Source organism: Grampus griseus, assembly GCF_964374135.1.
Source record: "Grampus griseus genome assembly, chromosome: 5".
NCBI lineage: Eukaryota > Metazoa > Chordata > Mammalia > Artiodactyla > Delphinidae > Grampus > Grampus griseus.
This window is the reverse complement of record NC_138998.1, coordinates 94,980,102-95,003,418: the sequence shown is the minus strand read 5'-3', so window position 1 is coordinate 95,003,418 and position 23,317 is coordinate 94,980,102. Positions and strand designations below refer to the sequence as shown.

General features: G+C 36.6%; 1 protein-coding gene across 1 annotated transcript; it reads left to right on the top strand.

The window, feature by feature from the left end:
- Positions 1 to 366: 366 nt before the first annotated feature.
- Positions 367 to 14,869, top strand: PCNP (PEST proteolytic signal containing nuclear protein; the record flags this gene model as incomplete). Its single annotated transcript, XM_082654205.1, has 5 exons — positions 367 to 493; positions 5,329 to 5,543; positions 8,325 to 8,399; positions 11,865 to 11,920; positions 13,084 to 14,869. 5 exons carry the CDS (start codon positions 367 to 369, stop codon positions 13,208 to 13,210), a joined length of 600 nt encoding a protein of 199 aa, XP_082510331.1. The 3' UTR covers positions 13,211 to 14,869.
- Between the last annotated feature and the right edge of the window lie 8,448 nt (positions 14,870 to 23,317).

The following is a 23,317-nucleotide window of genomic DNA, read 5'->3' as shown; positions in this document are numbered from 1 at the left end:
GGTAGGAATAAGAATTCGGTCCTTTTTTTTTTTTGAGTGGGTACACGTGATCTAGCAAACCAGACAGAATGAAAGAGCCTGGCTAGCTTCGGTCTGCCAGTTTTTACAGAAACCTCACCTGACCTCACCAACGCTTCCAGGGTTGTGATCCCACCTTCCCTCACTTCCCTGAATCCGCCAGTAAACCATGAAAATCTAACCCACCTCTAGTCAAGTTCCTAACCAGTCCTCGGACCGCTCAACCTACCCCGCCCTTCCCTCAGAGGACGCTCGCCGATGATATCATATTCACTTCAGTCTCCGAGAGGCCCTTCACTCTCTAGGGCCGCTCTAGGCTGCCGCTTCCAAGGCGGGCTCCGAAGCTCAATGGTTGCTGGGCGGGGCCGTGACGTCCTTGGCGTGGCTGCAGGGGAGGCCGCGGCGGGGAAAATGGCGGACGGAAAGGCGGGAGAGGAGAAGCCTGAAAAGCCGCAGCGAGCTGGAGCCGCCGGAGGTGAACATAACCCCAGCGTCGCGGGCTACGTGGGATGCTCTGGGCCTTTCTTTGAGCTCCCCTGGGTGGGGGGAGTAGGCCGGGGCGAGAAGGGCGGATCTGGCGCTCACCCGGCCAGGTGCTGGGCCCACACAAGCCCTGGGCACGCCCGGTGCGGCCTGCTGGCATCCGGGCCCACATCGCCTCCTTGCCGGGGCAGAGCCGGTCACTGTTCGTCACCTCCTGGCCCCAGCGGAGGCCCTGCTTCCGAAGAGAAGGGAGATGGGCCCCAGAAAGGGGGACCGAAGTCGGGGTGGGACTAGGAGTGGTGGTGCGGACGCAATCACACAAAACGCACACGGGCGCTCGCACAGTGCGAGTCACCGAGCAGTGGCCGCAGGAATTGGCCGCAGGCCGAGTTTCCGACGGTGCCGGCCTCTCAGTTACACCTAGGAGTTAGTTTGCTGCTCCCTTTTCACTGAGGAGGTGGACTACCCTGGCCTTTTTCTTTATTTTCAAGCCTAGTTCTGATCCTGTAATGGGATGGGTCAAGGCGATGGAGGGAAAGAGGAATATCTTTGCCTGCCTCCTGGTTTAATCTGCCGGGTCTAGGGTTACGGTTTGGTTGCCTTTCTTTGAACTGTCTGCCTTTTCTGTGCTAGGCTGTTGCCAGCTAACTGCACGCCAGATATTTAGGTGGCTAAATAGGCTAGTGTGACTCTTCCTGTATTTTGTTACGATGTAAACTCAGGTTACAGCTATCTTTATTCTGTCACCTCCACTCCTCTAAATTTGGGTCTTGTGCATTAAGGAAAAGAAACATCCGGTAATCTCTCCAGCCCTCCCGCCCCTTTGTCCTCACAAGGCTAGTGAGTTAACACGTGCGAGCTGAGCATAATGTCTTTAGAACGTTTTAAGTACCACACTCTTAACTCTTCTTCACGTCTTATCCCTGAAAGTATTTAATATGAGAAAATACAGAAGATTAATAGTATATGAAGGCAACTGTTAGGACCTCCTAACAAGTTTAATGTGATTTGACTTGGAAACAAAAATTGAGAAAAGTGTAATGTTCAGTTACTTTGGACCCAGAAATTCCTTTTTAAAAAACACGTACGGTGCTATTAGTTGAGCCCAAACTCCTTTCCCTCTTCACACTCCCCTCCCGTCTTGTTTTTTGTTGTTGTTATTGTTGTTTTACTAGTAAAATAGTTTATGAAACAACAGTTTAAGCCATTTAGTGCTACCTCGTTAGCGATTTTTTTCGTCAAAAATTGTCTTGGAAATTATCAAGTAGAACTACATTTAAAAATTAGTAGTTTGAGGAAAAACAAAGATCTGTAGCCTGAAGAATCTTATCTGACTTTTAGACTACCTTTTAACTTTAAGAATGGGTTTCCAGCTGTCTTGACTGAGTATCTGAGATGTGTTTAATGTGAGCCAAAGTGTACCTTAAGGGAGTTCCCTGGTGGCTTAGTGGTTGGGATTCCAGGCTTTCACTGCCCTGGCCGGGGTTCAATCCCTGACTGGGGAACTGAGATCCCGCAAGGCGCGCCGGGTGGCCAACAAACAAAACAAAACAAATATACCTTAAGTGTCAGCATAGTTCCACTATATAATTTGTCCACCACCCTTTCAGTTAGGGATAATTTGCTCTGTAGTATGAATATTGATGTTTCTACTTTAGCATATATTTGTGAAGGGGTGATATAAAGTTATCTTTGCTAATTGTTATCAAAAATTATTGTCTCCTTGTTGGTGACTTAGAGTAAGTAATATCCCTTAATAACGTCTACATAATTTGCCTTGGGTGTGCTTTCCTTTGAAAGAAAATACTACTGTTACATGTAAACCATTTTTGCATGTCAGATATTTTTAATGAAATTGTACAAAGAAATCATAGTTAAAACATTCATACCATGGATATTGTTAAATTGATAATTTTACGGCAAATTTTTAAAACTATCAAGTTTTAAAATTTTTAAAACAGTATCAAGTTTGTCTTGGGGGACTTACCTAGAGATTATTCTGATTTTTAACTCCTATTGAACAGTCCAGTAAGTTGGAAATATAAGTATTTTTTAATGAGTTAACATAGTTAACATGAATTTATGTTAATAAGAGAAGCTACTTACTTGAAGTAAGTAAGTAAGGTGCTCTCACCTTAAAGAGAAGGGATGATATTAAGGGTAAGGTTTTAGGTAGATTTTTTTCCCCTCCCTTTGGTTAAATTTTTGTAGCTCCTTGAAATAAGTAGACGCTTTAGAGAAGAGCTATTCATATTGTAATCATGCCCACCTCAGGCTATTTTAAGTTATCTAAAACTACTTTAATGAAATTGACATTTATTGTGCCAGGAGGTTCTTGAATATGTCCTGTTAGAGAGATAGGTATGTACCCTTTTTTCAGTTGAAGAAGTTACCAGAATGCCAATGCGTCATGAAGGGTATCCTTATGGACTTAAAACTTATTGGGTAATTTTTTTCAAAGTAAGGTACCTTTGTACTCCAAGGCCCACCTCTCCTCCCCAAAAATGCTAGTACCATGTGTAATTTGATTTCACATTAACTAATCTACACATTTTGTTTGCTTAGAATGAATACAAACTAAAGTAGTACATGTTGTATTTAAAGGAAAACACTTAATGGACTTTAAAACACTTAAGTGGTCTTGATAGTTTGCCTCTTCAGATGACAGAACCACGGATGTGAATAAAATTGAGTTGCTGACAGTTGATTACTTAATTAATGGTAGAGTAGTTTTCCCAACTCCCCTGTTCATGCTACATTTTTCTAGAGCATTCACTATAGAAATCTTCCCTAAGAATCATAGGATTGAACAGATAGTATTGTGTTTCATGTGTTAGCACATACTAGTTCAGTTAGTTGTCACACTTGATGTTGTTATTAATGTTATAGTAAGAATTATGTTTTTCACTTTTTGTCGTATTTATGCTTTGATTTTTCTAGATTCTTTGTTCCAGAATTATTTTCTGGGTAAAAGGAGACCTAGAATTAAGAAAAGATAGGTTTTAAAAGAACCAGAAATTTTGACTAATTATAACCCTTGAGTCACAATTCAAAGAGCAGAGTTACACTAAAATCAAGACTAAATGTTCTTTATTCTATTTGTTTTGATGTTTTTCAGACTTTGTGTTTACACAGACTTGTGCATTTAGTATACAGATTGCTTCTATATGTAAATCCAGTGGCTTTTTTGTGTGTTTCTATATGCTCTGATATGTAGAGCCAGTGAGTTTCCAGTTTTAGCTGTGTGTCAGTCACAAAGAAGAAGTAGTTATTACTGTTTGGGTTTTACTGTAAAATTCATACTTGATTAAAACTATACATGAAAAAAAAACTATACATAGAATACAGAATAAAATTTAGCATAAATGCATTTAGTGGTAGACTGAAAAAATGTTTGCATAATACTGTCTTTTTTGTAAGAAATTCTAAATTGAGTTCTGTATTTCAAATATTGAATAGCAATCTTACATTCTTCAGGTGCTTTTGTAATTTTATATCTAAATAAGTGAATGGCACCTCAGACAACTATTCCAGTGCTGTCTTTGCTTCTTAGGGAAATCCCAAAACCTAATCCTGCTTAATTTCTCCCCTACATTGTTATTAAAACTTTCACCTCTTGTCTAAAGGTAATAAAGAGTTCATTTTATTTTCCTGTAAACAAAATAAAATGTTCTATTCAAAGTGCTTATTAATTTAGCTACCCCATCATTCCAAGACTATATAGATCGGGATCTATAACATCCCGTCTTTTAATTCATTCCTTGTCAGTCTGTTTGATTTCCCCTTTTCTACCCATTCTAGCTTTTTGTCATGTTTTCTTAGCTGTTGTCAGGGCCATCCCTTAGAGAATCTTCTCTTTCTCCATAAACTATTCATCCAGTGTAGCAGAATACATTCAAAAGGTAAATTGGTAAACTTGGGAAAGAAAATAAAATATTTAATAATCAGCCAGCCTTCTGTCTTACCTCCCAGTATGTTTTTAAATAGGCTGCATGTGTAACAGGCCTAAGATATTCAAGTGAGAACTAATTTCATTTATTAATATAAAGAAGCAAAATTACTGAAAGACATCTTGCATTCCATATCTACATACGTATGTCTTCTGTTTGAAATTATCATTAGCTCATCTTTCTTTCATGAGAAAAAATAATATATAAACCTAAATATAGTTGTTGATATTAAGAGTAGCCTAAACAGATGTTAATCAAGCTTTGAGAGTAGAATGCAGTTACTCAAGAGGGGATGACCTTGAAGTCTTCCTTGAAGTTCCTTTCTAACTAAAAATTGTGAAATGTTCAGGAAGAACACATCATTCAAGAAGATTACTCCAGGCTGTACTAACACTGTAGTTTGGGTAATAATGGGCTGTTCATAACAGGGTACTTTGTATAACTAGTAGTACGTTATTGAAGAATATTAGACTTTTTATTAGTCAAATGTATTATCCTATGATGTGACTAACTGCCAGCAAACCAGTTTGTATAGAATTTATAGATCTTGATTTATAAAAAGAAAAATTCCACAAATAACTAGATTATTGTACAACTTACAGTGTTTAGTTGAAGGGTCTTACTTTTTGTGAACTCTATATTTATAATTTTAAATTGCTCTGTATTTTATGCTAGTTAATTCATGGGAGCCTCTTCTACTGCCACACAATCTCAGTTCCTGCTGTATACTCTAACAAACAGTGGAAGAGACTGTTGGGTTCAGTAGGTGACAACTGCAGAGGTATCTTCTTTATAACGATGCTTTTTGAGGTTGCTGCTCCCATCAATCTGCTCAGTAAAAATAGCTCATCTTGGTAAGTTGTTTCGACTTCACCAGGACCTGAAGAAGAAGCAGAAAAACCTGTGAAAACTAAGACTGTTTCTTCCAGTAATGGAGGGGAAAATTCCAGTCGCAGCGCTGAGAAGCGATCAGCTGAAGAAGAAGCTGCAGACCTCCCTACAAAGCCTACAAAGATCTCCAAGTTTGGATTTGCCATAGGTAGTCAGATGACAAAGAAAGCCTCAGCCATATCCATCAAACTTGGCTCAAGTGTGAGTTGTTATTTTATATATTATATTTGTTATGGGTCTGAAAATTTGTTTTCAAAACGTGCTTTTATTGGATTATGATAAATTAAGTATACAAAGATGTATAAAAAGATACATTGGTGCATGAACTTATTACATGTAAGTATTTAAGAAATTAGTGGCTCTATATTCAAGAAAGGTCTGGATGAATTATAACTCAACAAAGCTGTTTTTAAGAAGGGGTTGGAATATGAGAAGGAACAACTATTATAGGGACTATATGATTTATAAAGTAATAATACCTTAAGATTTCCTAAGGTGAGCAAAACCTGAAAAATATTTTTAGAGTTTCAGTTTATTTTTCTTATCTTTTAATTCCAGTGATATTAAAAATAATATTTAGAAATCATTTATTTGTATTTTAAAAGATTAATGTTAGTAAGGTATTGCTTAATAAGAGCTTCCTGATTGCCTTACTTTGAAGCTACAAATGGACATTGAGTATTGTAATCTATGATAGTAGTCCTTTACAGATCAACTTTTGATTCCTTGTTTTAAGATGTAAACCTTAAATTAATACTTATTAACCCTGGAGTATCTGGAAAGTATTTGAAGTATTAGATTGAAGCATATGAAGTTTAGAGATTTATCTATTTCTGATCTACAGAAGTGTTAATTTCATGTGGTTCAACTAAACAGATCTCTTTAAGAAAAAAAGTTACTTGAATAGTGTATTGCTATTGGCTTTAGAAAATGGTTACATTCTTATGTAAGGAGAATAATCTTAAAATTGCTTTTAAGTTGTTTGTTCATGTCTGTTCTGTGAAAATTAATGCTCAGTTGCCTGGATGCATACAGCTTGATTTCTTCATTAGATGTCATTCAAAGATCTTAAAAATATGATATGGATCAGATTCCTACTAGAGTCAGTGTGTTTGAGCTACACTAGTTTTAAAAAAGCTACCATTCCTCAACCCCTACTCCCACCCTATGCTGTTTTGCTTTTTTCCTTTTCTTCCTTTTTCTAAAAAATTTAGTGTGAACAAAAGACATTCAGCTTGTAACTTCATTACTTCATGACTCTTTTCCCTATTTGAGCTGATTCTTTTGGTTTAATATGTTTTTTATAAAGTTGCATAGGCCTACCTGCATAGATATTTACTTTTTTTGATAGTCATTAAACATGTGGTTCTCATGTACACTTCTCATACAGGTGTTCCCCTTGATAATAGATTTTACGGTACTTGAACACACCTCCTAAATCAGATATCCATATCCCTACTTTTGCTAAATCATTGACGTGATTTAGTAATTGCTGATCATTTTAGTTGGGAGGGTTATGCTTGAAAAGGCCTATTCAGTAAAACTTCAGTCTTTAGAAAACAAAAGACCTTTTTTTCATAAAGTAAACCAAAGTGTAAACATAATCTTGGCGAAATGAGGTGTAGGATATGAAAATAGTTGAAGCTGTTGCTTTTGATTATATGATGTGAAAAGATAGACAACCAACAAATACTTACTTGTGTCTTATGTTTATGTACAACATCAAATACATGACATCTTTAAGAGTAAAGGATGCTTCTAGAGTCGCTATGCATAATTTCCAAATGAACATTTTTATTCAAAAACAAACATTATTTATAAAAAGTGTTTCTGTTATACAAGAAGGGATGGTTAATTTTGTTTCAGCAGTTCAGAGAAGGTTTTACTGGTGAGGTGATGCTAGAGTTGGCTTTAAGTGCAGGCAAGAGGCAAAGGGACATCTCAGATAAAAAGAGCTTCATGCAGGGCATTCCGTGGTGGTCCGGTGGTTAAGACTTTCACTGCCGTGGGCCCGGGTTCAATCCCTGGTCGGGGAACTAAGATCCCATAAGCCGTGCAGCACAGCCAAAAAAAAGACTTATGCAAAGGCAGTTTAGATGTGAAGCCACATGATGCATTCAGGAAATTGTTCATAGTTAGGAAGTGTTTGGTAGGCAAATGCAGGGATAGAAAGCCCCCCAAATAAGACCACAGGACCAAATCATAAAGGACTTGTACTCCATAATATAGTTTGGTTTTATTCTTTGGGTTCTAGAGGAGCCATGGAATCATTATAAAGAGTCTCGAGCCTTAAACAGATTTGCATTTTAGAAACATTACTCTGGTGCCAGTATAGAGAATTAGAGGAAAATAAATACAGAAGGTGGGGAGATGGTATTTCTAACAGCAGTTCAGGCAAGTAATGATAAGGGGCCTTAGTGTTGGTAGTGTGGTAGTAAGCTGGGAAGGCAGGGGAGATTTAAGTCTGTTTAATAGAGATCTAGTTAACAGGACCTTACAATAAAATATGCAAGTTGAAGAAAAGGTTTTCTGACTTGAGCACTTAATGAGCACTGCAGTACCCCTGGGAGCTCTAAGTGGTGCTGTCCAGTAGGCAGCTAGCTAGTAGAGAAAGATGAGTCTTCATATCTTTCTCAAGGCACACTGTGCTTAATTTTAATGTTACTATGGGCAGGTATTAATATTCATTTTCTCTTACCTGTACCAGGTACCTTTTAGCTAAGTGATATTAAATTATAGACCCTAACTAGAAAATCTTTGACAGGAGGAAAACAAATGGACATATAATTAATAAAGTAAAATCTACACATTGATAACCCACATTTTCAAAAAGAAAGAAGATTTCTCCAATATTTGTTCTTAGTTCCTTACTGTATGTTTCTATGAAAACATAAAGTTGAATCTTTGAAGATAAATTATTTTTGTCATTAAATAAGCCTGTGTAAACATCATATTATATTCTTTTTAATGTTTCTTCTTCAGAAACCTAAGGAAACCGTTCCAACTCTTGCTCCAAAAACCCTTTCAGTAGCAGCAGCCTTTAATGAAGATGAAGATGTAAGTTGATACCTGGTTTTGTTTGTTTTACTTTAACAAGTTCTTTAAGAAAGATGTTAGTGGCAAATTGTCAAGTTGTACTAATGGTACTAGTGAACTTTTTTTGCAGCTCTGAACAGTTGTTGTTTTTTAAATGACATCTGCAAAATCTGGATATTTCTTCTGTTTATTTAATTTGATTGTGGGATTATTTAAAATATTACTGACTTTGGGGGGGCAAGGAACTTAATCAAATCAACAGATGCTTATTATGAGTAATAATATATATGTGTGCTATGAAATATGTAGGATCCAAAAAAAGGAAAATTCAATACTGCTGTCTTCAATAATTTTTATAGTTGGAGTCTTCAGTGAGACATTATGCATGTGTTCAGCTTTAAAAAGCAGCTATAGTGCTTTCTTCTTGTATCCCCATGAGGAATAACAATAGTGCAGGTGATTCTGCCAGAAGATCTAGTCAATATGTACGTGTTCCAGAGTGGCGCAGTGGTTAAGAATCCGCCTGCCAGTGCAGGGGACACGGGTTTGAGCCCTGGTCCGGAAAGATCCCACATGCCGTGGAGCAACTAAGCCCGTGCGCCACAACTATTGAGCCTGCACTCTAGAACCCGCAAGCCACAGCTACTGAAGCCTGTGCACCTAGAGCCCGTGCTCTGCAACAAGAGAAGCCACTGCAATGAGAAGCCCACGCACCACAACAAAGGGTAGCCCCTGCTCGCCGCACCTAGAGAAAGCCCACTTGCAGCAACGAAAATCCAATGCAGCCAAAAATAAATAAATAAATAAATTTTAAAAAAGATTAGGTAGCATTTTGGTTTGTACAGATTGTTATCAGGAAAGGACATTGTGGGAAGAAGGGGACAACATGTGCAGAAGTAGAGAGGCTGGAAATAGTAAGCACCTACATAATAGTAATGGCTTGCTTTGAATGCCTAACAGTTTGAATCTTTTCACACAACTTTATTTTATCCTCCATACATCCCTGTGAATTGTGTGATATGGTTATTCTTATTTTCCAAATGGAGAAATTAAGTGTGCATAAGTATTGTGCACAAGTGTTGAACTAGAACTGAGCTTTCTGGTTTCTTGTCCTCTGTTCTTTGCATCATACATTACTGTTTTCCCTGTTTTTAAAGAAATTTTAGACAGGTTCAGACAACACTCTTTCTGCTATAAGATGGTAATGATAGGTAGGGATAAACTTGTCTCTTAGGTAAAAGAACACAGGCATCTAAAATCTGCATCTGGGACTTCCCTGGAAGTCCAGTGGTTAAGACTGTGTACTTCCACTGCAGGGGGCACCAGTTTGATCCCTGGTCAGGGAACTAAGATCCCGCATGACGCTCAGCATGGCCAAAAAAATAAAAGGAAATAAAATCTTCATCTGGTTTTTCCTTTTTCTGCAGCACATATTAATTAACCTTGGATATATATCTAAGCCTGAAATATATTGTACAAAGAGTGTGTTCATTTAGTTAATTTTGAAATTTAAAAATACTTTTTCAGTTGTATCTCTTTAGTCTCTTTTAATTTGGACAACTCCTGGGTTTTTCTGCGTATTTCATGGCGTTAACATTTTTGAAGAGTTCAGGCCAGTTAGTTTGTAGAACGTCCCTCAGTTTGGATTTGTCTGATGTTCCCTTATGATTAGATTCACATTCCTTTTGGCAGGCGTACCACAGAAGTGATGCCAAGTTCTCAATGCATCATATCAGGAGCACATGTCAGTATATCCCATTACTGGCAGTGTTAACTTTGATCATTTAGTTAAAGTGATGTCTGCCAGATTTCTCTACTGTCAAATTACTGTTTTATCTTTTATAATTAAAATTTATCTTGTGGGGATATGTTTTAAGAATATGTGGAGGGGACTTCCCTGGTGGCACAGTGGTTAAGAATCAGCCTGCCAGTACGGGGGACACGGGTTTGAGCCCTGGTCCGGGAAGATCCCACATGCCACAGAGTAACTAAGCCTGTGCGCCACAACTACTGAGCCTGTGCTCTAGAGCCTGCGAGCCACAACTACTGAGCCCACGTGCCGCAACTACTGAAGCCTGTGTGCCTAGAGCCCGTGCTCCACAACAAGAAAAGCCACCGCAATGAGAAGCCCGTGCGCCTCAATGAAGAGTAGCCCCCTCTCGCTGCAACTAGAGAAAGCCCGCGCACAGCAACGAAGACCCGACGCAGCCATAAATAAATAAATAAAATTTGAAAAAAGAATACGTGAAAATACATAATTTCTTAAGTGTTCACTCATGAGTGTTAACATTCATTGATGATTCTTACCGGAATCAATTATTATGATGTTTGCTGAATGGTGATTTTTTTTCATTCTTTCATCCCTTCTATGTTTAATGTTTCTTACTGTAAGGAAGAGCTTTTATAAGTGTAGGCTCTATTCAACACGTTATAATGCTCAAATTGTCTCAGATTTGACCAGTAGAAATCCCTTTAAGCTGGATCTTGGCAGATGACTGTGTAAAAAATAATATTTAGCTCACCAGTAACATTTATACTTAAAAAACATCTAAAAGACACTTGTCACATATCTTTTCACGAGCTGTAACTATGGAAAAGTAGTAGAGAATGAGCTTTCAAGATGTCTTTTCAGTAAAGGAGACATTTTTGAGAAGGAGCAATACAGTAAAATGGTTAAGAGCCTTTGCTTTGGCATCTAGCTGTTTTGTGACTTGGGACAAGTTAACCTTGTTTACCTTACCTACAAAATGTGAATGATGATACTCATACCCACCTTGTAGGATTGTTAGGGTTTTCAAAGACAGTGCATATTAAAGCATTTAACACAATGTGTAGCTTCTAGTAAACAAATAGTTTTAGTTCTAGAATATCAAGTTTTTGGGGGGTTTTGTTTTTGTTTTGGGGGGTTTTTTTGTTCTTGTGTTTTGTTGGTTTGTTTTTTGGCCACGCTGCACAGCATGCAGGATCTTAGTTCCCCAACCAGTGATCGAACTCGCACCCCCTACAATGGAAGCACGGAATTCTTAACCACTGGACCGGCAGGGTAGTCCCTAGAATATCGAGTTTTTACCAAATTTTTTTTCTTTATGCAGAATCAGCACACTAGAAGCATGAGGGTTTTATTTACTGTAGTTAAGATAAATGATTTTCTCCTTTCACCAAAATTTCAGACTTAGATATAAAATTTAGCATTATTGGTAATCAAGTGATTTTAATGTAGTTGACCCTTGACCAACACAGGTTTGAACTGCACAGGCCTATTTATATGCAGATTTTTTTCAGTAATGTGCTACAGTACTACACTCTCCCAAGGTTGGTTTAATCCTCAGGTGTGGAACCGTGGCTATGGAAGGTCAACTATAAAGTTACACACGGGGTTTTGACTGTGGCACTGTGGAGGCAGTGCCTCTAATCCTCCTGCATTGTTCAAGGGTCAGCTCTATCTACATGCAGTCATCTCTGTTTCTGTCTTACATTTTTCTCCAGAGTGAACCAGAGGAAATGCCTCCAGAAGCAAAGATGAGGATGAAGAATATTGGAAGGTATTATAATTTTTGTATAATATTGTAGAAAATTATGGTGAATTAAGAGCAAGAATAAATTGCACATAATCTATTAGTGTTCAAGCTTTTGTTGCATATTTGGGCAAAAGAGTTTTATTTTCTGAGATTACTCTCCTGGTAAAAGAAAATTAGTATTTTAAGAAAAGAAAAAATAATGATAATTTAATGCTATTTTTTTTCAGATACATGTAATCTAAATTTTTTCAAATAAACAGTTATGAGAAATGTTTCTGATATAAAATTTAAAAGTTTTTTTCAGGTATAAAAAAATGGCTTTCACTCATCTCACTTAAGATATTCCCACCACTTAATCTTGATTGTATGTGTCCCATTTTCCTTAGTAATTTAAATGCCAAATATAAAAAGAAGACAAAAACATTTAAAAATTTTCCTCCATTGTTTCTGTTATTGTGAAAATAACATAAATTTCAAGTTAACACGATGTTCAGTTTCCTGTCTCTGTATGTGTAAATGGATAACTTCGAGGCTAATAAGAAAGCTGGGCTTCAAAACAACCTATACTATGTCCCCACTTCTACCAAATGTATATATTCTCCCAAAGAACTAAGTGCTGAGTCTTCAAGCATCAGTCTTCAGACTTCATCTATGATTCAAACGGGAACTGTCCCAGTGGCTGTCTGCCTGCCTCTCTTTCGGACTGGGACCTAAAGTAAATACATCTGGCATTATAACCAAATCTAAACACCCAGGATACATATATCTTCATATATCTAAACATTTAAAACTGAAACAGGAGTTCATAAAATGACATCTTCTGTTTCATTTTTTATAAATGCTGATGGCAAGCCACCACCAAATTGATTTAATGACCCTGCTAATGGGTTACAAGCAACGGTTTTTAAAACTATAGTGGTTGCCACTATAGTGGTTGCTGCATATCAGAATCACCTTAGATGTTTGTTAAAACTACAGATTTACCTGGCTTCTCCTGAGGCCTACTGAATCTGAAATTTTAGGACAGGGTCTGTGTAAAGGGTATTTTTAAAAAGATCTGTAGAGGCTTCTGATGTTTGGCCTGCATTTATAATAGGTGCTAAACAAATGTGTTTTGAATGAGTTAAAAACATAGCCCGAAAATCATTATATAACATTTTAAATAAGTTTCCTTTCTTTTAACACAGGGATACACCAACATCAGCAGGACCAAATTCCTTCAATAAAGGAAAGCATGGGTTTTCTGATAACCAGAAGCTATGGGAGCGAAATATAAAATCTCATCTTGGAAATGTCCATGACCAAGACAATTAAATGATGTGTTTTGAAATTGGGGTATGGGGTGGGTGTAAAGTTAAAAGGAACAGTTTCCTTTTTTAAAGAATGGTATAAGACTATCTTTGGAGCCGCCTTTTTTTTTTCTTTTTCTTTTTTTAAAGATTGGTACACTAATAAATGAGAATTTGAAATTAGAGGTAATTTATGTTTTATATACAGATTTCAAGACATTTGCTAATTTTGTAGTTTCACGTGATTAGTTTCCAAAGGTTATAGATGATTAAAAAAATCATAAATGGTACCTTTCTAAGAATTGCATATTTTTTTAGACACAACTACTAGCACATTAAGAGGGAAGCAAAAAGTTGTCTATTTAAACTGTAGGCAGTTACTCTCTAACTTAACTCCCTTGTTAACCTAAAGTCTGGCTCCCAGGAACAGCCTTATAGAGAAGGGAGTATTGTATTGGGAGGAAAATGTTGCTGGACTATTGACTGAGAAAGTAAATTAGATAAAAATTAAAATACAGCTTTTTTTTTTCCTAATGGGCATTTGTTTTGTTTCGAATCATCATAAACTAGTTATTGCATTGCTATCAGTGGATACAGATGCTTAGCTCTTTAAAAAGAACATTTTAAAATTTTATGTAAACTGTTGAGTATTTAAAATAGCCCACTTCACTTTAAAGGGTCTTGTCTACCTTTGATAGTCTTCGAAGAACAACCATTTGCTACCAAAGTAAATCAGTATTTTGAATGTGCTTCTCTTGGTTTTTGTTATTAGCTAGTTCCTGTAAGTATTTCCACCAGATCTTCAGGCAAATCATAAGGAAGCTGTTTCTTTTAAAATAACAAACCACCACCAAAAATTTAAATGTACATAATAGTTAAATATTTGGCTGTTCTTATTTTTTAAAGGATATAAACACCAAAAAAAAAAGGCAACATTGTATGAAGATGGAAAATAAGAAAGATGCACTTTCTGTAACTTTATCAAAGCATTTATGTTACTAACTTGTGAAATCCAATTTGATTTGAACTTATTACAGGAATTCTTATTTAGCACAATAATATTGTTTCTTTTAACTGTATACATATTAACCAGTGGCCTCTTTAAAAGCACATTTTAGATACTGAAAATAAAAGGAAAGAAAATGCATCTTTAAACATATTTTATGGAATCTTTGACCACATATACTTTGTTAATCTTTGTGTTGTAGGATTGTGTTTATTTTGTATTTTTGTATTGTATATGAATTCTTTTTTTAATGTGACAGTTAAACACATCTTTAAAAGCATAGTCACACATAAAAGAAACATACAGTATAATGATTTCCTTGAAAACTCTTACAATGTTAGATTTGGAGGCAGCTTCATACTGTTTAATTGGTGATAACTACTCTCTGAGCTCTTTTAATAGGTAATAACTCCAGAGAAGCAGCCTGTATATATTCCTAATACTTTGTTCACTTGCATATGAGTTTAGAGTAAGCCCCAAGTAAAACAATGGAAATGTATATAGAACGATTAGTTCTTACTTACATGGTTTAATTATATCAAGATACATGAATTTAACTTGCTTTAACGTAGGCAAACTTCCCATTTTTGTTCATTTTAATGTTTATGTTGAAATAACATCCCAAAACGACTGAGATGAATGTCTTTACTAAAATACCAATAAATTTGTCCAACTCTATCAGTGTTCTTATTTTCTGTTACACTTAATTGTTGCTGGGTTTGTTTTAAACAAAGAAGAGACAGATGTTATTGGTGCTCTTGCCCAGATTGTTGGCCAGAGTAATGGGAGATTTTAAATTGCTCTTTGGAGTCTACCTAACTTAGCACATAGTTCTAGAACATTACAGTATCTCAGGTTAGAAAAAGACCTAGTCCAAATCCTCCCTCTCCTCTACTGCCAAAGTATCATCTATTAATGTGCTGTAGAAAATCCTGCTGAGGCATACCTTTGAAAATCCCTAAGTGTTAGAAGGTATTCTCTTACTTGTGTCTGCCATCCATTATCTCTAAATATTTTCTTAATGTTTATAATGCTGCTGCCCTATAGGTCAGGTGTGAGTAAATGAAAAGATCGAACTACATTTTAAAATTAAGGTTTGTTTCTAGTTAGACTAATTACAAATGAAGGCTATGAATTTCAAATGTTTTTTTCTTAACGCTAATAATCAGGGTTAGCTTGATATACTGTGGAGGGATTGTTCAAGTTACTTCCCTGCTGAGATGAAGATACTTTTTAATTTTTTTTAACTTTTCATTTTGAAAAAATTTCAGACTCAAAACATTGCAAAAATATAGTGAAGTACTTCCATGTTCTTCAAATGATAACATACAACCACAGGACAATTGTCAAAATCAGGGAATTAACATTATTAAAATATTATATCACCTTACACTATTATTCTACAGACCTTATTCAAATTTCACCATTTGCTCCACTAATGTCTCCGTAGTTGAAGATTCACTACATTATCACATATTGTTTAGTTGTCATCTCTCTTAAACCCCTTTAATCTGGGAATCTTCAGTGTTTGTCTATTATGACCTTAGACTTTTTGAAAAGTACAGGCCAATTATTTGTAGATCTCCCAATTTGGGATTTCCCTAATGTTTCCTCACAAATTCAGTTTATGCATTTTTGGCAAAAATAAGAACGGATGTGTCTTCAGTATATCAGCAAGCACATGATGTCAATTTGTCCTCTTACCAGTGTGATGTTAATTTTGATCACTTGGTTAGGGTGGTATCTGCCAGATATATACAATGTCAAAGTTGTAAATTTTCTGTTTGTAATTAGTATCTTATGGGAAAATTCTTGTAAGTATCGTATTCTCATACTTTTGCCCACTAATTGGCAGACATTCATGGTTTTTGTTTTTTGGGTGTTTCCCCCATGGTTCTTTACTGAAACAATTGTTAGTGTAGGATTTGCCGAATGATGATTTTTCTATTTTCATCTTCTATTTTTTGTAGTTCAAATTCTGTGAGGAAATTTCCTTCTCCATTCTTTATTCAATTTTGTATTGATAATGGGCCTGTGTATTCTTATGTTATTCTATAGGTTATAATGCACTACTATCATATATTTTGTTACTCAAAATGTCCCAGATCTGCCCACATAAACCCCTCCCCATTGACCCTTGTGTCTTTTTGACATGTCCCCATTCTTTTTTTTTAATACATCTTTAATTTCTGGCACCAGAAGATATTCTGGACTCATCTCATATTTTCTCTTCTTTAACCCTGGAATCAGTGATTTCTCTAAGCATCCATGGTTCCTTTTAGAATCAAAATCTGCACTAAGTGTACTCATTGGTTGTGAAGTGTCATTGCTTCTAGCCTACTTGACAGAGCTAGAATATGTATGTATATATATCTATATCAATTTCTAGATCTATATGTGTGTGTGTGTGTATGTATGTGTATACTGTATGTATCTCCATGAGTTCATATACTTCCATTACCAGACCAACACCAGATACATTCTAGTCTTCCTCCTTTCTCTACTTACTACTCTTGTCCAACAGTAAGAAATCTGACTATGTATAATCTGTTCACTTATTTGCTTAATTTCTAGAATACACATAAAGTTTCAGAATTAATTCATATATTTCCCTATGAAAAACTAACCAGAGTGCAGTATTTGTATGTAGTTCCTTTCCTTTTTAGTCTTAAGAGTACATAATCAAAATACTATTTTACAAAGTTACGTAGGTTAGTTCTTTGCTCCCCCTTTCAGTATGATTGTATTACTCATTTGTAATGCAGTTTGGTTTTGTTTGTGTTTCATAATGAATTACTGCTCATTGTTAATTTGTTTTGCATGTGAAATAGCATAGGTCTAAAAGTTGGAACGATACAAAAAGTGTAACTCCTCCCTATTTCTGCCTCATTCTCTTCCTCCTGTCCTTTCTATCCTGTTTACACCTATTCCCTATAGGTAATCCATCTCTGGTTTCTGGTTTATCCTTCCTGTGTTTCCTTTTAAATCAATGAATAGATGGGTGTTTATTATTTCTCCTTTTATCTTACATGAAATGTAATATACTACAGTTATTCTTTTATCCTTTTTTTTTCTTCACTTTATAGTATACCCTGGAAACTATACTAGCTCATGGAGATCTTTCTCAAAAAAATTTTTAACAGCTACATAGTACTCCATTGTGAATATACCATAGTCAATGCAATTACTCTTACTTGTATGGGCATTTAGGTCATTTCCAATGTTTTGCCATTACAATGCTGTAATCAAATAACCTGTGCAGGTGTATTTTCTCGTTGGGGTGTATCTTCCTTCAGGTAAATTCCCAGAAGTAGGATGCTGGGTCAAAATATAAGTGCATATCTACTCTTATTAGATATTGCCAAATTCTCCTACAAAAGGATTGTACCAGTTTGTTTTCCCACCAAAAATATATGAATGCCTTTTCCCACAGCCTTGCCAGCAGAATGTGTTTGTCATGCTTTTTAATTTTTGCCATATCTGATAGGTTTAAAAAAACGGCACGAGACTTCCCTGGTGGCGCGGTGGTTAAGAATCCGCCTGCTAATGCAGGGGACACGGGTTCGAGCCCTGGTCCGGGAAGATCCCACATGCCGCAAAGCAACTAAGCCTGTGTGCCACAACTACTGAGCCTGCGCTCTGGAGCCCGTGAGCCACAACTGCTGAGCCCACGTGCCACAATTGCTGAAGCCTGTGTGCCTAGAGCCCATGCTCCGCAACAAGAGAAGCCACCGCAATGAGAAGCCCCCACACCGCAACCAAGGGTAGCCCCTGCTCGCCACAACTAGAGAAAGCCCGCGTGCAGCAATGAAGACCCAACACAGCCATAAATTAATTAATTAATTAAAAAAAAAAGGCATGTTAGAATAGTTTTAATTTGCATCTCTCTAGCTATGAGTGAGGTTGAATATCTTTTCATATGTTTAAGGGCCATTTGAATATCTTTATGAATAGTCTGTTTATTTCATTCCCACTTTACTATTGGGTTTTTGGTCCTTTCTCAAATTTTAAGAATTTGTCATATATTAACTCTTTATACATATGTTATAAAGAGTTTATCCTAATTATTAATTGTCTTTCGGCTTTGATTATGGTGTTCTTTGTAATACAAAAAGCTTCCTTTTTTTGTAATGTAGTGAATTTTATTCATCTCTGTTGCCTTTCAGTTTTGTTAATAGTTAGAAAGCCTTTCTCTATACTGAGGTTAAAGATAAATTCACCCTTGTTTTTCTAGTGCTTGTATTGTTTCATTTTCAAATTTAAACAGACTCCTGATCCATTTGGAATATATACTTGTGCATTTGTGAGATCAAGATCTAATTTTAGTTAACACATCTGTATGATATTAAGCCATCCTAATAGGAAGCAGTCTGCTTTTGTGTTTTGGGGGAGTGTTAAATTTTTTCTCATATGGGTTTTGCCTATTTCTTGTTAAGCTTCTTCCTCAATATTTAATCATCTTTGTTGCTATTGAAATGAGGTTTTCTCTATCATTTTGTGCTGGTTATTGTTTTAAGATATGAAGACAATTTTCTGTATGTTAATTCTGTGTCTTGCTATCTTACTAAACTCCTTATTGTTTGAGTTTTAGCATCGATTCTCAAGAATTTCCCAGGTGTACCATCATATCACCTGCAAATAAAGATGGCTTTACTTTATCAATTTTTGTGCCTCGATTTATTTTCTTGTCTAATTGCATTGCTTAATACCACTAATACAGTACTGAATAGTAGTAGAATAAATGGGTATGCTTGTCTTTTTCTCAGTGGAAATATCTCCAGCATTTTACTATTAAATAAGATCCTGGCTTTAGGACTACATATTTTATCATGTTAAAAATATCCATCAATTCCTAATTTTCTTAAGTACTTTTATCAGAAATAGGTGTTGAATTTTGCTGAAAGCTCTTTCAGCATTTTATCAATGAGGGGAAACTGTAATATATAGAATTAACATGAGAACTCTCCGGTGTAGTAGAAGTAGCAACTGCAGGAAGAAACCACCACCCGCAGGGCTAAGGGAATAAGTGAACAAGCAAAAGACAACATCTTAGAGGAGGGGCCCAGAGGCTGAAATTCAGATCTTTGAGGAGGTACAGCTGCTGGCTGCAGGGAAGAACAGCACACCAAGCTGCCCATCACCACACTGAAGACAAATTTTGGAAATTCCTTATTCAACTTGCTCACGAAAAGTCCCTGGCGATTTGTAGCCCTTTACCCCCACAAGAATCCATTGTTAGTTAGCAATAATTATTGGTTTTAGTTTTTCACTTTTTACTTCTTTTCATTTTCCTATACTTTCCAAATTTCCTACATTGATCCTACATTACTTTGATAATTGGAGAACTGAGTGGGGAGTAGAGGTATCTCTAAGGCAAATTAACTGTCATGCTAGGGCTTCAGATACGTGAGAACTTTTTCAGACCAAAGACCTTGGGCTACATCGCAATAGACACCCACTCAATTATTGCACATGGACATAGAACTCTTATTCACATCTTGTACTTTTAAAATATAATACAAATGTGCTGTTATAAATATTTTTGGGGTTTTTTCTAAATATAAGTCCTCTTTGGGAGCATTTTATCTGTGGTATCCATTGAATTTACATTGCTTAGTATTTAGGGGAAAAAAAACTGTTGTGTACTATGTAAAATATCAAGGATGAGCACTATAACTTTACTGCAAGAAGAGTTACCTCTGAATGCTGGTGCATCTATATCACTGATTGGTATGTCATCCAAATACACCACAAATGAATTTCACTCAGAATCCAGCATTGTCCTGATCTCATACTAGTCATACACCTGGAGTTACTTATTTTATTTCTGCTTTTAGAATTCCATGATTAAACCACAGTTGATGTAAAACTTGGTTAGATCAATAGAAACTATGAATTTACCCATGTAACCATGACTGAAAATAAAACAAAGTTTCTAAGTATTTATGGAATATATATTATATCCTGACTTTAAGGAAAAGAGATCAAAACAAGTGGCAGGACACTTACATCAAGTACTGCAAAGAAAGTAATATGGAAAGGAAGTAAGTACTAATTAGATGATAAAATACTTGCAAATCATTAAAGCAAATCTAACTGAAGATGCAATTGAGAATGGAAAGGGGGGTATATAGGAACACTTTACTTTTCCACTTAGTTTTGCTATGAACCTAAAACTGCTCTTTAAAAAAATAAAGTTTTCTTTAAAAAAAAAAAAAGATGTGAGCAGTGGTTTGACTCAGATTCACAAGGTATGTCTCTTAACCATAAATATAAATAATACTGAGTTGGATAAAAAACTCCCCAAATATTCTAACAACACTGTCGTAATGCGGTGTGTGAATATTAATTTAATCTGTGTATAGACAGTTACATACATAACCATACCAGCAAGTTTCCCAAAACAGGATTTAAGTGGAGTTATATTCTCAAAGGGCCACTTTGAAATGAAAATGTCCCTTTCCCAGGTAATTATAAACAGGTGTTTCTTCTCATTCTATCTCATTTGAATTCTACAGTGGGCACTGACTATGAGATGCTCCAAGGAAGAAAACTGGGAATCTTAAGTATGAATTTTACTACAGTCCTTGCTTTCTCCAGTAGAGGAACTTAAGAAGCAGCTGCTGTTCTGTGCCAACTTTTTATTTTTTTAATATATTTTAATTTTATTTTATTATTCTTTATTTTGGGGGGGCATCGGGTCTTAGTTGCGGCACGCAGGATCTCCATTGAGGCATGCAGGATCTTTTTTTTCGTTGTCAGCACTCAGCCTTCTCTCTAGTTGTGGCGCGTGGGCTCTGTAGTTTGCTGCACACAGGCTCTCTCATTGAGGTGCAGGAGCTCAGTTGTTGTGGCGCACACGGGCTTAGTTGCCCCTTGGCATGTGGGATCTTAGTTCCCTGACCAAGGATTGAACCCACGTCCCTTGCGTTGGAAGGCAGATTCTTTACCACTGGACCACCAGGGAAGTCTGCTGTGCCAACCCTTAAAATAAGGGCTGCTGGTAGTGCCACCATGCTGAAATGGAGAAAGATTTTGATAACAGTGATCTCTTTTCACATACAGAGTTAGTTACTTTCATTCCTATTGTGATTTCCTTGCTATGGACATAGAGTCATTAGAAAACTCGGAAGCTTCAAGATTAAGAGCAATTTCAGATATTAATCTGGAAGTAATGTGTGTAAGGCAGAAAGGAAAACAGGGCCAGCATGGGAGCTAGGAAACCAAGATAATGGTAATACACTACATGCATGAGTTTATAAAATCTTAGAGTAATATGTTAACATTAATTAGCGGTAATGTAATAGAAGTAACAGATCAGAGACATTGCTAAGGAATTCAGTGGTTGAATCAATGATAGAAGAAATGGAAGCATCCAGATGACTAGAGGTCTGGACCTAGGTACCTAGGAGAATGGTAGATGTTAAAGAGGAAAAAAATTGACAAATATAAACAGGATAACTTTTAAAGTTTAAGAAAAACCTCCAGCCAGAATTTAGGAAAGCAGATGATGACAGAAAATCCACAGAGGGTTTTCAAGGGGAAATGGGGTCAACATGAGGCCTAATTGTATTGGGTACCATTGGTGTGGGAGTTGATAAATCTGCCTCTTTTTTCTGTTTTCACATCTGTTGAAAAGGTTGATATGTATCTGAACTTACACAGCCTACAGCTCATGCATGAAGTGGATGCCTGTGAAGTAGAAGACATTGTGCTAAGAACTTTAATGTGATGTCTAGGCTAACTACTAAAATAACAGTTCAAAGAATACATAACTCACAAGCTAACGGGAGGAGGGGAATGGAGTGTTTTAAAAAGGCAGAAAAGTAGGTACTTCCCTGGTGGTCCAGTGAGTAAGACTCCACGCTCCCAATGCAAGTGGGCCCGGGTTCAATCCCTGGTCTGGGAACTATATCCCACATGCATGCTGCAACTAAGAAGCCTGCATGCCACAACTAAAGATCCTACATGCCACAACTAAGACCTGGTGCAGCCAAAATAAATAAATAAGTACTTTTGTAAAAATAAGTAAAAATAAAACATAAAAAGACAGAAAAGGAAAAGAAATGTAGAACAGGCAGGACCGAAAACAAAGCAAACTAAAATGGCAGATTTATATGCAAATATGTCAGTAATTGTGTCATGTTTTATAACTGGACTAAATATTCCCATGAAAAGACAAAGATTGATGGCCTGGACCTTTTTTTTATAAAGACAACCATAGGGAATTCCCTGGTGGTCCAGTGGTTAGGACTCCATGCTTCCACTGCAGGTGGCAAGGGTCCTATCCCTGGTCAGGGAGCTAAGATCCTGTATGCTGCATGGAGTGGCCAAAAAAAGAAAAAAGACAACCGTATACTGTTTACAACAGACATACCTTAAGTATGAGGATATGAACAGGTTGACAGCAATAGGATGGTAAAATGTACCACATGAATACCAAAAAAACTGATGTAGCTCTTTGAATTTCAGTCAAAAAAGACTTAAATCCAGAAGCATTACCAGAGGCACTTTACTTTATCCTTTCATAATGATAAAAGGTTCAACTCACCAGGAAAACAATTCTATACAATATGCAACTAATAATAGCTTCAAGCTGTATAAAGCAAAAATTGCCAGAATTAAAAGCAGAAGAAATAGCAAATCCACATTCATACAGAGATATTAATTAATTTATTTATTTTTGGCTGCTTTAGGTCTTGATTGCTGCACACAGGCTTTCTCTAGTTGCAGCGAGTGGGGGCTATTCTTTATTATGGTGCACGAGCTTCTCATTGCTGTGGCTTCTCTTGTTGCGGAGCACAGGCTCCAGGCGCGTGGGCTTTAGTAGTTGTGGCATGTAGGCTCAGTAGTTGTGGCTTGTGGGCTCTAGAGCGCAGGCTCAGTGATGTGGTACATGGGCTTAGCTGCTCCGCGGCATGTGGGATCTTCCCGGACCAGGGCTCGAACCCGTGTCCCCTGCATTGGCAGGCGGATTCTTAACCACTGTGCCACCAGGGAAGTCCCCATCCATTTACTTTTAATCTAGTTGTATCTCTGAATCTAAAGTGTGTCTCCTGTAGACAGCATACAGTTGGATCATGGTTTTTTTTTTTTAATCCTGCCTGACAACCTCTGCCTTTTGAT